The following is a 14,317-nucleotide window of genomic DNA, read 5'->3' as shown; positions in this document are numbered from 1 at the left end:
CAACTGATTACAAGTCACAAAGAAAGCTCAGTACAATGTGTTACTACAGTCTCCAGGGGCGGATCCAGCCATTTTAAAGAGGGATTCCCAACCGAGGATAAAGGGGGGTTCCAACCATAGGTCCCTATTCAAATGCATTGATCTTCAAAAAAAAGCTGGGGGTTCCTATCCCCGGACCCCCCACCCCTGGATCCACCACTGGTCTCTATATAAAAATGAAAGTACATCTTATGGCCGTAGATTGACATGTTTTCTGTGTTTCTAACGGCCAAATAGATTGACAGATTTTCAACAAAATTTAAAAAATTAACCTGAAAATTATCGATTTACATAGTTCAGTTAAACGTCAGATGTATCTTGTTTGATTCACTGGTGGCTCTGAAACTTCCACCAGTTAAACATTAGACCTGTCATAATTATTTCAACAGTCTCACTTAACCATCACATCTGTCTTGCTGGAATCACTGGGCTCTAGTTAAACATTATACATGTCTTGATTGATTCACCAGTAAAGATAACTATCAGATCATTCTTCATTGATTCACGGGTGCTCTAGGAAACATCAGATCTGTCTTTTTTGATTCACTTGGCTCAGTTAACCAAGAAGTCCGTCTCGATTGCTCCACCAGGCTCAAATAACCATTAGATCTCGGTCGATTGATTGATAGAGCTCTATTATCCACCAGAACAGTCATGACTTATTCACCCTGCTCAGTCAAATATCAGATCTGTCATGATTAATTGTGCAGATCTGTAAGTCAACTACAAAGATAGAAAACACTTGTGATCGCTAATCAGAAGAGCAACTTTCAATGGTGTACTTTTACTGTGTGTATATAATATATAAAGTAGATAGAACCGTCCAAATTTCTAAGAGCATTAATGCAAAAGTGGCAAGTCACTGTCCATAGTCAGTCATGAAGAATATGGTGCAAATATTTATATTTTTAGGAGTTATTTAATGTATTTGATCATTTTTGAATTGATTTATTTTTTGGATTTTTATGTATTTTGATCACATTTAATAAATATTCATATATGGTATTAGAAATCATTCAAATTATGTAGCACTTAATAAAGCAAAGCTTATTACAATTACCCCCATAATGATAGCATATTATTTATATTATTAAAAGGAACTTTAACTCTTACCTTTGATAAATTAAAAAGACAAATAAATAGCAAACAAAGTTTTAAAGCATGCATCTTACCTCTTTATTTTTTAACTGATTGGGTTTTAAAACGTAGGTAAGACAGAACTCAAAAAATATTTTACCATGCCTTAGATTATCAAAAGTGTATTTTGTTTTTCTTGGCAGCAAACTTGAAAGAGGAGGAGGCTGTAATCTACTTATTTTTTTTTGGTTTAAAAAAAGATTATTTCCACTAAATTTAAAAGAGCCGTTTCCCTATTGAGAATACTGATCAGTAGAAGACAGTCAATAGCAAATCAAATATTGTGCATGGATGAATGACTAATCAAATACTGTAAACCAATGAATAACAGACCAATCAAATACTGTAAATCGATGAATAACAGACCAATCAAATACTGTAAACCAATGAATAACAGACCAATCAAGTACTGTAAATCGATGAATAACAGACCAATCAAATACTGTAAATCGATGAATAACAGACCAATCAAATACTGTAAATCGATGAATAACAGACCAATCAAATACTGTAAATCGATGAATAACAGACCAATCAAATACTTTAAATCGATGAATAACAGACCAATCAAATACTGTAAATCGATGAATAACAGACCAATCAAATACTGTAAATCGATGAATAACAGACCAATCAAATACTGTAAATCATGAATAACAGACCAATTAAATACTGTAAATAAATTCATTTTTGGATAGCTGAAGATTAATATAGCATTCAAAGTGGGTTTATATGAAGATTGTATAATGTATGTTGTATGGGTTGTGATCTGAACTGGTAGTACTTTCATATCCGTACCATACATTGGTCCAGAGAGTATTGAAATGTTTTAAGCAGGAACTTACAAAATAACGCGGCGGAAGACACATATTTTTAGCTGATCACCTGACCTGAAAGGTCAATTGAGTTTTTCTCATCACTTGGCGTCTGTCGTCCGTCGTCCGTAAACTTTTACAAAAATCTTCTCCTCTGAAACTACTTAAGAAATAATTCATGGGGGCTTGAATATATCGTGATTTTACCACGGGTTGGCCCTTTATGACAAATATTTTACCCCTGAGCGATAGCGAGGGGTAAAATATCGGCATAAAGGGACAACCCGTGGTAAAATCTAGATATATTCAAGCCCCCATGAATTATTTAGATTCTGATAGGACACATACGGCAATTCTTTTGGATCGAAGCGCTTTAGGTGTAGGCAAATATTTGCCGTTCCCATAAATAAACGCACTAATAAACGAGCGTAAAAGAACGGAGCAAACTTCATTAGTGACATGCTTAAACTATTTAAAATAATGTATTTAGACAGTTTTGGATGAATTTGAATGATAATTTATTTATATGTCTTATATGATGTACAATAAAGGGCTTTTGCCACATTTTAGCATCATTTGTGTATGTTTCCTTGTGATGATTTTCGGATTCACAAGCGTGTATTTTCCCGTAAAATTTTCCCGTAAAATGCTTACATTCTAACGTCATTGTTCTATGACGTCGGGTATCTCATTCATAAAAAAGCATATGACGTGGGAGTACAATCGGAACAGCACTGGTAATATATTCATATTTTACCACGGGTGTGTACTCAAAGCGTTTGAAGGACGTCATGTTAGAATGGGCCATATTTAACCAAACTTGGCCACAATCATTTTTGGGGTATCTAGTTTAAAAAAATGTGTCCGATGACCTGGCCATCAAACTAAGATGGCCACCATGGCTAAAAATAGAACACAGAGGTAAAATGTATATTTTGGCTTATATCTTCAAAACCAAAGCATTTAGAGCAAATCTGACATGGGTAAAATTGTTGATCAGGTCAAGATCTATTTGCCTTGAAATTTTCAGACGAATCGGACAACCTGTTGTTGGGTTGCTGCCCTGAATTGGTAATTTTAAGGACATTTTGCAGTTTTTGGTTATTATCTTGAATACTATTATAGATAGAGATAAACTGTAAACAGCAATAATGTTCAGCAAAATAAGACTTACAAATAAGTCAACATGACCAAAATTGTCAGTCAACCCCTTAAGGAGTTATTGCCCATTATAGTCAATTTTAACAACTTTTTCGTCATTTTTTGTAACTTGTACAAAAATCTTCTTCTCTGAAACTACTGGGCCAAATTTAAACTAACTTGGCCACAATCATAATTGTGGTATATAGTTTTAAAAATGTGTCCGATGACCCCACCTACCAAACAAAATGGCCGACATGGCTAAAATTAGAACATAGTGGTAAAAGGCAGTTTTTGCTTGATATCTTTGAAACTAAGACATTTAGGGCAAATCTTTCAAGATTTAAATGTCCATCAGAATAAGATCTATCCCCTCACAAATTTTCGGATGAATCCTACAACCCGTTGCAGTTTTGCAGTTTTGCAGTTTTTGGTTATTATCTTGAATACTATTATAATGTTCTTATGATCAGCAAAGTAAGATCTACAAATAAGTCAACATGACCAAAATTGTCAGAGAACCCCTTAAGGAGTTATTGTCCTTTATAGTCTATATTGAACAACTTTTCGTTATTTTTAGCTCACCTGGCCCGAAGGGCCAAGTGAGCTTTTCCCATCACTTTGCGTCCGTCGTCGTTAACTTTTACAAAAATCTTCTCCTCTGAAACTACTGGGCCAAATTAAACCAAACTTGGCCACAATCATCATTGGGGTATCTAGTTTTAAAAATATGTCCGGTGACCCGGCCAACCAACCAAGATGGCTGCCATGGCTAAAAATAGAACATAGGGGTAAAATGCAGTTTTTGGCTTATAACTCAAAAACCAAAGCATTTAGAGCAAATCTGACATGGGTGAAATTGTTTATCAGTTCAAGATCTATCTGCCCTGACATTTTCAGATGAATCGGACAACCCGTTGTTGGGTCCTGCCACTAAATTGGTAATTTTAAGGAAATTTTACTGTTTTTGGTTATTATCTTGAATATTATTATAGATAGAGATAAACTGTAGACAGCAATAATATTCAGCAAAGTAAGATTTACAAAGACGTCAACATGACCGAAATTGTCAGTTGACCCCTTTAGAAGTTATTGCCCTTTATAGTAAATTTTTAACCATTTTTCGTAAATCTTAGTAATCTTTTACAAACATCTTCTCCTCTGAAACTACTTGGCCAAATTAATCCAAACTTGGCCACAATCATCATTGGGGTATCTAGTTTGAAAAATGTGTGACATGACCCTGCCAACCAACAAAGATGGCCACCATGGCTAAAAATAGAACATAGGGGTAAAATGTAGATTTTGGCTTATAACTCTAAAACCAAAGCATTTAATGCAAATCTGACATGTGGCAAAATAAGCTATTAGGTCAAGATCTATCTGCCCTGAAATTTTCAGACAAATCAGAGAACGTGTTGTCGGGTTGCTGCCACCAAATTAGTAATTTTAAGGAAAATTTTGCAGTTTTTGGTTATTATCTTGAATATTATTATATAAAGAGATAAACTGTAAACAGCAATAATGTTCAGCAAAGTAAGATCTACAAAGAAGTCAACATGACCAAAATTGTCAGTTGACCCATTAAGGAGTTATTGCCCTTTATAGTAAATTTTTAACCATTTTTCAAAAATTTTAGTATTCTTTTTAAAAAATCTTCTCCTCTGAAACTACTGGGTCAAATTTAACCAAACTTGGCCACAATTATCATTTGGGTATCTAGTTTAAAAAATGTGAGGCGTGACACGGCTAACTAACCAAGATGGCCGCCATGGGTAAAAATAGAACATAGGGGTAAAATGTAGATTTTGGCTTATATCTCTGAAAACAAAGCATTTAGAGCAAATCTGACAAGACATAAAATTGTTTATCAGATTAAGCTCTATCTGACAAATCAGAACAACCCCTTACTGGGTTTCTGCCCCAAAAATAGTAATTTTAAATAAAATTTTGCAGTTTTTGGTTATTATCTTGAATATTATTATAGATAGAGATGAACTGTAAACAGCAATAATGTTCAGCAAAGAAAGGTCTACAATTAAGTCAAAATAGCCAAAATTTTCAAATGACCCTTTAAGGAGTTATCGCCCTTTATAGTCAATTTTTAACAATTTTCATAAATTTTTGTAAATTTTTAGAAAATATTTTCCCCTGTTATTACTGGGCAAAGTTCATTATAGATATGGATAATTGTAGCAACAAGAATGTTCAGTAAAGTAAGATCTACAAACACATCACCATCACCAAAACACAATTTGTCATGAATGTATCTGTGTCCATTGTTTAATATGCACATAGACCAAGGTGAGCAACACAGCTCTTGAGAGCCTCTAGTTTATTTGATCCTTGAAAGATTGATGTCAATAGTTTTAGGAAAGGTATCGTTCAAAGGAATTCTAGTTTGAACTAAATTATGGGGTAATATGTGCTATTTAATGCATCTTTTGCTATATTTTATGGTCAATAAATGCAGAATGTTGCCATGGATGCACACAAAATGAATTATATTTCTTCATTTCAACTGTTGAAAATCAAATCCATAGAAGATTCCGACTACATATGACACAAACAGTTAGATTAATGTATTAGAAAGTCGGGTTAACAAGATGATAAAACATTTTGTGAGTCAATTTTAAATATACTTCCTGTGCATTCTTAACCCTCTGTCACATCAGGTGTGAATGGGGACGTTACAGCCAACGCCTTGCATTAGAGAGTGCCAGGCAATGCACATTAAACTCCAATCAAACATGCCAACAACGTTGATGGGTCCGTCGGTTGTCTGGTTCAATGTGAAAATGTCTATCCATATGAAAATTGATTGAGTGGTCAGTGGCAAACATTTCATACACATAAAGGCAGGATCAAAGTAATCCGCAATGTGTCCAAAAAGTATGCTGCAAAGTGGGACGGGAAAACAAAAACAACTATTCCAAAATGTATTTAATTGTCCACAATATTTTGTACTTGATTTTTAGTACATATAGTACTCGATCACCGCCCTCTTGACCAAGGGTGTACCTCTGACCCAAATACCCCTAGCTGACACATTTGTATTTGTTTATGTAATAACTATGTAACAACATAATGACCGAGACTTAATCAAACAAAATTCTCCATTTATAACCTAAAGTTTATTTTACGGATTATTACATATTGATTGAACGGAAAGCAAACAACGGAGATATGTCTGAACATTTGTATAACTGCCATATTATTTCTATTTGTTCACTGATTTTTCAGGACAAGAAGTTTATATAGCTAACGGTAAAAATTATAATCCTGAAAGAACATGCATGTCTTTAGTACCATACGACTCAAACTTTGAAGCGTTTTTGTTTTTGATAATGCTGAGTACGACAAGGAACGGCCTGAAGTAATGACTGCAGGTTTACCGGGCTTTAGATAAGTTCATGATTAAATGGGAGTGGTTGTTCCTGCAAAAAATGTATATGAAAAAAAAAGTCCGTAAACATCAGACGTATCTTCTTTTTTGTGTAAAAAAAATCACATTTGGGAATCTGAAATCATCTATTTTCTCTTAAAGTTTTATTCTCAACCGACTCTTACTGTATAATTGTTTTAGATGTTAGTCAATATATAAGGTTTAAGTAACTATACATGTTGCATCCATTATAAGTTGGAAGGGATAAATGTGTTCAACATGGCCACCAAATGTTGAATTATTTAGTGAGAGGACATCATCTATATAGCGGAAAGTGATGTTAAGGGACAAAACGCTTCTTTTCTTTTTCCTTTAAAAAAAGTCCTGTATCAAATTTTTCGCATGTGAATAAAGGAGAAATTCGACTTTAAGAGGGACACAGTTGGTTTCCATGGGAATGTCAATTTATTTTTTTGGGGAAAATTAAAAAAAAACCACGTCCCTTAACATGCGTGACAAATATCGTATTAATGCTTTTAAGAGTTTTTGACAGCAAAACACTATGATATCGTTGCATAGACACTATTTTAAATCCTCAAGATGAGTGACGGTAAGCGTGACATGATCATGGCATTATATTGACCGTCTTGCAATTCAGATCTATCACAACTCGCGTAAGGTAACGGAATCAGAGATTTCCAGTGGTCCTGTCGAAAGTCTGTGGTTTTCTCTTGGCATTCCGCCAATAGAACCATGACCATCACTATATAGCCTAGTGTTGCTGAAGCCCGCCTCCGAGTGCGGGATTTCTCGCTGTGTTGAAGACTATTGGTGGCCTTTGTCTAGCTGCTTTCTGCTCTTTGGTCGGGTTGTTGTCTCTTTGAAACATTCCCCATTCACATTCTCAATTTCATGGTATAGATACTCAATTGCAAGTTTAATTAATAAATCATATAGTTTTCATTCTTCTTGACAAATGTAAATGGTTAAAAGTTGATTAGTACATGCATAAAATTTTGAATTCAATTTGAATTAAAAGTAGTGTTTTATTATCATTGTATGTATATAATGTATGAAAGATAAAGAAAAAAAATATATATTCGGTTATCAGTGACAAATATTTCAGGACGATTTAGTTTCATTGAAAAAATTAATTTTGATACTTTCTGAATCCATGCCTTCATCCAGTCTAATATCTGCGGCTGACTTCTGAATAACTTTATGTTCTATATATAACTTTGTACAGCTTTTAATCTGTATAAAACCCATGGGGCAATGTTATATAAAAGCTACTTCGGTTAACAAAAGATCGTATATAATGATAAAAGGTTGCCATGTGGCTAGATTAAGTGTATTACAACTTAAATCAACCATATTTAAATGTCCTTACAAGGTCAAAGAAGTTAGGCAATAAATGTGTAATATTTTATGATTGACCATAAACTAATATGATCTAATCTAAACATGTAGGTCAACATTTTTATCAACAGCCTGTCGTCCGTTTGATTTATTATAATTATCTACTCATGCTATTTATGGACAAGAGCATGTACGTTATTATTCAATTTTATGGTGGACACTGCAACTATATAGATACATGTATATTTGATACTAAAACTATAGTGCAAACAACCTTACTGTACATGTTAACTGTATACTTTGATAAAATGTAAATAAAATTGAAATGAATACAAACTTTATTTGTAAAGATAAAGATGCACATAAACGGCGTAAAGTTGTTAACTGAGATGCATATACACTGTACATTTAAGACACGTTTTGTTTAAAATATGTTCCAACCTTCACCCTAATCTGAAACAATTGTGTAACATCACAACATAGAAAGACGGTTTGCAAATATGTATGCATTTGAATAAATGTACATTGAAATTGGTTGTTTGCATTCCAAATTGTTGTCGTCTGACATTTAAATGACTATTAGACAATGCTGTCATTTTGGTCTCTTGTGGACAGTTGTCTCATTGGCAATCATACCACGTCTTCTTTTTTATATTGACGCAGTGTGCTAATTGACAAAAAATCTAAACAAACATTTTGTTTATCAATTGTTTATTTTGCCTAATAAAATGCTATTTTTATTTTAAAAAAATCGATATTCCCTGTAAATCACTTCCCAATACAAAAACACTATTTAACATTAATTAATAACACAAATAAAATAGAAAAAAACAACAGAACTAATTATAGTAATGTACATACTTCAGGTCAACACTTAATATATTTTATTACTGATGTAAGAATTCCTCAGTAGTGCACTATATACATATCTTAATTATGACATGCTAATTAGTATGTGTTTTGTTATGTCAGAGGCTCGCTTATAAACTAGATATACAAATTAATGCAATAGTAATTAATATATGTTATGTCAGTCCATCGCCTATGTCAGATCACAATTAATATAAAATAGGACAAAATAAGTAAGTTATTGTGTCAGTCTACTTTCTTGGCACACGTTAATACAAAAACACATAATAAAACAACAATAAAACGTCCATGCTAATTAGTATTACCTTTGGATTACGTACACATTTTATTACCGGTAATACACATCTTTCCATCAATGATTTACATGTAGCTAACATGAGGTTACTTCCGTGCGATCTCAAATATAACGTCTTGCTTATTCAAGACCACCTCCTCAATCCCAACACGGCTTAAAATCCGTTTCCATACGTTGCTGCATCTATAACTATAACTGCAGTTATTGAGAATTGTTGATATAAAACAAAATTATTCTCTAGGTACAAAGTTGGTCAAACCAATGAACCGGTGGCTATTACTGGTCTCCAACCCGCAACAAATAGGTTCATATTTGGGTGGCAATTCCATGGAATTAGGAATATGGTACTTTCAGTTGCTTTATGTTAATTTGATGTGTTTGAGCTTTTGATTTTGCCATTTGATAAGGACTTTCCGTTTTGAATTTTCCTTGGAGTTCGGTTTGTTTGTTGTTTTTGCTTTTTACTGGCCCCTGACACAAAACAAATAGGTATACAATAATAACTTTAATTAAAGCACAAATTACACCCATATATTAAGAGGGCCAAATGATACAGTTGAACTATGAGGTATCAGCTAGTGGGCTATTAATTATCTTTGACTCAAACAAATAAGTATGCAGTTGGAATTGACCAGTGACTATTTCAGACCACGAATAATGTAAACTTAAAGAAAACCAAAATGTTACTACTCGTACATTTTCAGCTAACACAGCTTTATAAGTGTAGGATCTAAGTGTATACTGCTGAATATCTATTTATGTTATTCAATACAACTTTGATAAGAATGATCTTTTACTGTCATATAAACAAATTAGAAGTATTATAGAAAAGAAAGGATATAGCGTATCTATCCATGACACAAAATCACCCTACGCACAACAAAAAACACGAAAAGCAATGGAACAGCAATGTTAGGCCTTCAACACGGAGTAAAACCTTTCCCCACTGTAAGAATAAGACAGCCCCAGCATCTGTTTGAGCGGAATTCCAATAAGCTTTAAAGTTGTATCCCGGCCGATGATTGTACTGTCTTGCTAAGAAAGAATCAACTCACATCACATCAAGGCCTTGCAATCTTCCTTCCTCCACTAAATGATTTAAAACCCCAAGCAGAGGCGGATCCAGCCATTTCAAAAAGGGAGTTCCGGTCCAACCCAGGATAAAATGGGGGTTCCAACTATATGTCCCAATTCAAATGTATTAATCGTTCAAAAGGATGGTTTCAACCAGTGACCCCCTTGATCAGTCGTTGCTAAGACCCCCTTCCTATTCTTAGAAAACGGGTTTCCCCGAGATAATTTGCTGCATCCGATATGTCATACATAGGATGTCTAACTTAAGTTAATATGATGTAGTATAAACACTAGTACATTACAGAATGGTTCATTAAACTAAGATGAGATAATGATTTGTTATGTAAGATTTAGAAGGACATGGTCAGTTTAATCAAGATAAACTTTGGTGATGTATTAGTAATAAATCCCTGGAGTCTTCCTGCTCATTAAACTTGCGTCATTCATTACAACTATCAGTCAATACTATCACTGATATATCTGGTTTATATTAAACCATGGAAGTAATATTTAAACTTTACATGTAATGATGAAGAATTATACAGGTGTTACTGGTCTTCATTAACCACTGGATCAATGAATATGTTAATTGGGTACCAGGCGCGGATTCAGACAGGGGCTCATATCCAAACCCGCACTCCTCTCATAAAACCAGTCAGAAAACAATTTAAATTAAGGCCAAATTACAGACATTTTTTTTTTACTAAACGTGGTCCTCTTACTCGATGCTAATTCTACGAAGCGCCCATCTGAAATTCTGGACAAATCCTAGGGTACAAAATATTATTCAATTGAAAAACAACCAAAAACTTTTGGCGAAGACAGATCCTAGTTTATTTTATTTTGTTGTCTGATTGAAAGATTCAATATGTATAGATATAAAACAAAGTTGTATATAAAATGTGTCTCAAAAATGGCTTGCTTGTAACTTAATTGACTGTTGTTTAAAAATATCTGTGGATTGTCGCAGTTATATATTTGTTGGTTTTTTTTTTAATCCGCATCATCTTTGATTTAACTTTTTAACTTTATATTAACCTTTTATATTTTGCATTGCCCGTTTGAACTTGCGAACTTGTATTAATGCAAGCTATTACTTAATTTTATAATTCCGGACGTATTTTAAGCTGCTGTTATCAAATAATGAAGAAAAATAATCAGATTTTCATAATAACAGGACATAGTATGTCCGGGATGCTTGTCCACTATCTTAGGTCATTTTGTCTAAGACATCACTTAAGCTGAGACGTTTATACAATCAGATGTAAGTTTACATGAAGTTCTCTTTTTTGTTTGTTTTAGTTTATTTATTAGTTCTTTTGTGAAATGTAATCAGTTAGACGGTAGCAGTAATTGTTTATTGCTGAAAAATTAGTTTTTATAATATTTTCGATATTTTGCCTTTTTTTGTTCGTATTTCTTCTGAAATTAATATTTTAGAAATGCATATTTTCATTTAAAATCAGTTGACAATTTCTATGAAATCGTTTCGCTAGCATGATTCTAGAGAAGTTCTTTTGACTTGAAAGCGCATGAATTCATCAATACTGGAGTTTTATTAGCTATTTTCAAAATAATTAAGTTCCTTGCGTATGTCTTTAATATTTAAATTATGAAATCAAGATGTATATAATTATAGAGTTCAGGATTTCATATTCTCAATCCTTATATAATTGTTGCGGGCGGAATGAGGCTACGCTGACCAGCTACCATCAAACGAGGAACAGCCTTGTAATAAATCAGACATGCTTTGTTTATGTTTCTCTTTAGATAATGAATCATAATTCAATCTGACTGTGAACTATGGCCAAACTTTACTGCTGGTCAAGATGACCTTTCTAAAATTACTTCCGGTAATTTTGTTTAACTGTAAAATTTCTTGGTTTACCTGTAGTTGTTTAGTTACGAATACACAATGTTAAATTTCTTACATAATACCTATATAAATAGCATTGTCCACTATGATCTAATGATCTTTTTTCCTTGAAGCAATTGGTAATATTAGATTATATAGGTCATACACGTCACATGCGCAGAAGTTTATGTAGTTATTGTGCAAGAGGGTCATTGCGAGTTCACCGATTGCAAACAACCGTATAAGCGTTGGTCATTGGTTGGTCAATTTCAATGGTCATCTGGCCTTAGCACATAACGGACATTCATTATACCATAACTTACACTAGGAAATAGCACGTTTTTGTAAGTTTTTGTCATTTTCAAAATATTTTTGAATTTTTAGTTTTTAGGAAAATAACTTAAATTTATTATGTGAATTCTATAAATACATGTCAATACGAATTATATTATTTTATTCAGTGATTGTATATGTAAACAATTTAAATGACAGAATCTTTATATATACAATGTGTATTCATATACATTTAAGTCTGTGGAATTTGACTTTTCATATCTACTTTCTTTCAATTATTTTTTATTGTTTATTTATTAACTTAAACATTTTCTTTGCAGAAATGTGCGGTATGGCAGAAACTGCCTTAGATCTGTCGAAGCCTACCTGTAGCGATGCTTACCTCAAAGCTCAAAGTGACCAGGAGTCCCGAACATCATCCCCGGTGTCTTCAATTAAATCAGAGGAGAATTCTCAGGAAAATCTACAAAATAGCGGATCAAGTGACAATAGTGAACCGTCGGAAAGAAATAAAATACATAGACCTTTTAAAATATATCCAATGGATCCATTCTCATCATTAAATATGAGTACACAAATATCTCCTCTGTCACCGATGCCAACCTCTGCTGGTATGTCCTCTGTGTTTGATACAGCCGTACCAACCTTTCCGCTGACGCCATTAACATCACATTTGTTACATCGCAAGAGGCGCGCGGATAGTAGATCTGACAGTCGTGATTCTAAAAAAGCTACAAATCCAGTGCCAGAAGAAAGGAAGGATGATTCTTACTGGGAAAGACGGAGGAAAAATAACGAAGCAGCTAAACGATCTCGAGATGCAAGGAGAGAGAAAGAAGAAGAAATAGCAATGCGCGCAGCTTTTCTGGAGCAAGAAAACTTAAAACTTCGAGCGCAAGTGACAATACTCAAAAATGAAACTGCTAAATTACACTACATGTTATATAATCGCTTATAATTTTTTGAATATTACAAGCATGGAATTAAAAGTGAGATTTATTCAGAAACTGAGTTAAAACTATATCTGGTGAAACGAAAGAAAAGAACAGCTATATTACTCATATGCTAGCCTACAAAACATTGGCGATTTGAGACGAAATAGACAACTACCAAAGCTATGCGAAATAGGATGCTTTGATATTAGAGACAAGAAACTACCTCAGTTATCGAAAAACAAACTATTTACATTTTATATCAGGACAGCATCCTTTCATCTCCTACCCCTGATCAAATGTTGGTATATATGTGCAGTGCTTGACTTTGTATTAGTGCTAAAGTTTGAATGTGTATTTATTATGTAACGCAAGGCGTGCGTATGTCCTGTATGTGTTCATTGTTTCATTTTAGGGATGTAATCTCTTTGATTGTTTTTTATTTTACTTTCTTCCTGCCATTTTATGTTTTTGTATTTGTCTGAAAAATGAATTTAGAGGAAACTTTTATATCTTTTGAAAACACAAAAAATGCGCGTGCTTATGGTTTTTTTTTTTAATTTTTTTTTTTTGGCTTTCATTTTTTTTTTTTTAAATTTTATTCAAATTTGAGAACTACTCTTACTATTTTAAGTTGATCGATGTAATTGCTTTTTCGTTCTTTTTTCATAAATCATAATTCATCATTAAGCATAATTTTTGATATGTATGTTATTGTATGTGTGCATGTTTAGTAAAAGTAGAGAGAATTTAGATTTTTATAAATGTAACTTACTGATTTAAAAACTCAAAAATTGGTGCAAATTTTATCATTAAACATATTGTTATGTTTTATATAGTAAAGTATTCTATATAAATTGTCTTAGTGCTTATTATTTAGTCCACAGAGTCCTATATTACATGTCTTGTATGAACAACGATTTCTAAATGCTCCTAAGAGAGATAGAATTGCAGAAGTTGTTTTTTTAAATTTAAATCACAAGGATTGATAAAATGCCTAATCTTTTGACATTGATTATCATATCTTATCGTTAAATTGTCTTTTATTTTATCAATTTTTAGTATTTCTGAAACAAACTATTAATACACAAGCATGTATATTCAAGTGCTCACTTCAAGTTT

The 14,317-nt window shown here is 33.0% G+C and overlaps 1 protein-coding gene across 2 annotated transcripts; it reads left to right on the top strand.

Annotated features, from left to right (window-relative positions):
* The first annotated feature begins 11,294 nt into the window (after positions 1–11,294).
* LOC143069786 (uncharacterized) lies at positions 11,295–14,045 on the top strand. 2 transcript variants are annotated; one of them, XM_076244576.1, is made up of 2 exons: positions 11,295–11,378; positions 12,584–14,045. In XM_076244576.1, the coding sequence occupies exon 2, from the start codon at positions 12,586–12,588 to the stop codon at positions 13,219–13,221; it is 636 nt and encodes a 211-aa protein (XP_076100691.1). In that variant the 5' UTR covers positions 11,295–11,378; positions 12,584–12,585; the 3' UTR covers positions 13,222–14,045. The 2 variants fall into 2 exon arrangements, with proteins under 2 accessions (XP_076100691.1, XP_076100690.1); XM_076244575.1 differs by lacking the exon at positions 11,295–11,378 and adding an exon at positions 12,194–12,313.
* The last annotated feature ends 272 nt before the right edge of the window (positions 14,046–14,317 follow it).

The sequence above is a fragment of the Mytilus galloprovincialis genome, chromosome 3 (genome assembly GCF_965363235.1).
Source record: "Mytilus galloprovincialis chromosome 3, xbMytGall1.hap1.1, whole genome shotgun sequence".
Taxonomy (NCBI): domain Eukaryota; kingdom Metazoa; phylum Mollusca; class Bivalvia; order Mytilida; family Mytilidae; genus Mytilus; species Mytilus galloprovincialis.
This window is presented reverse-complemented; position numbering and strand designations above follow the sequence as displayed.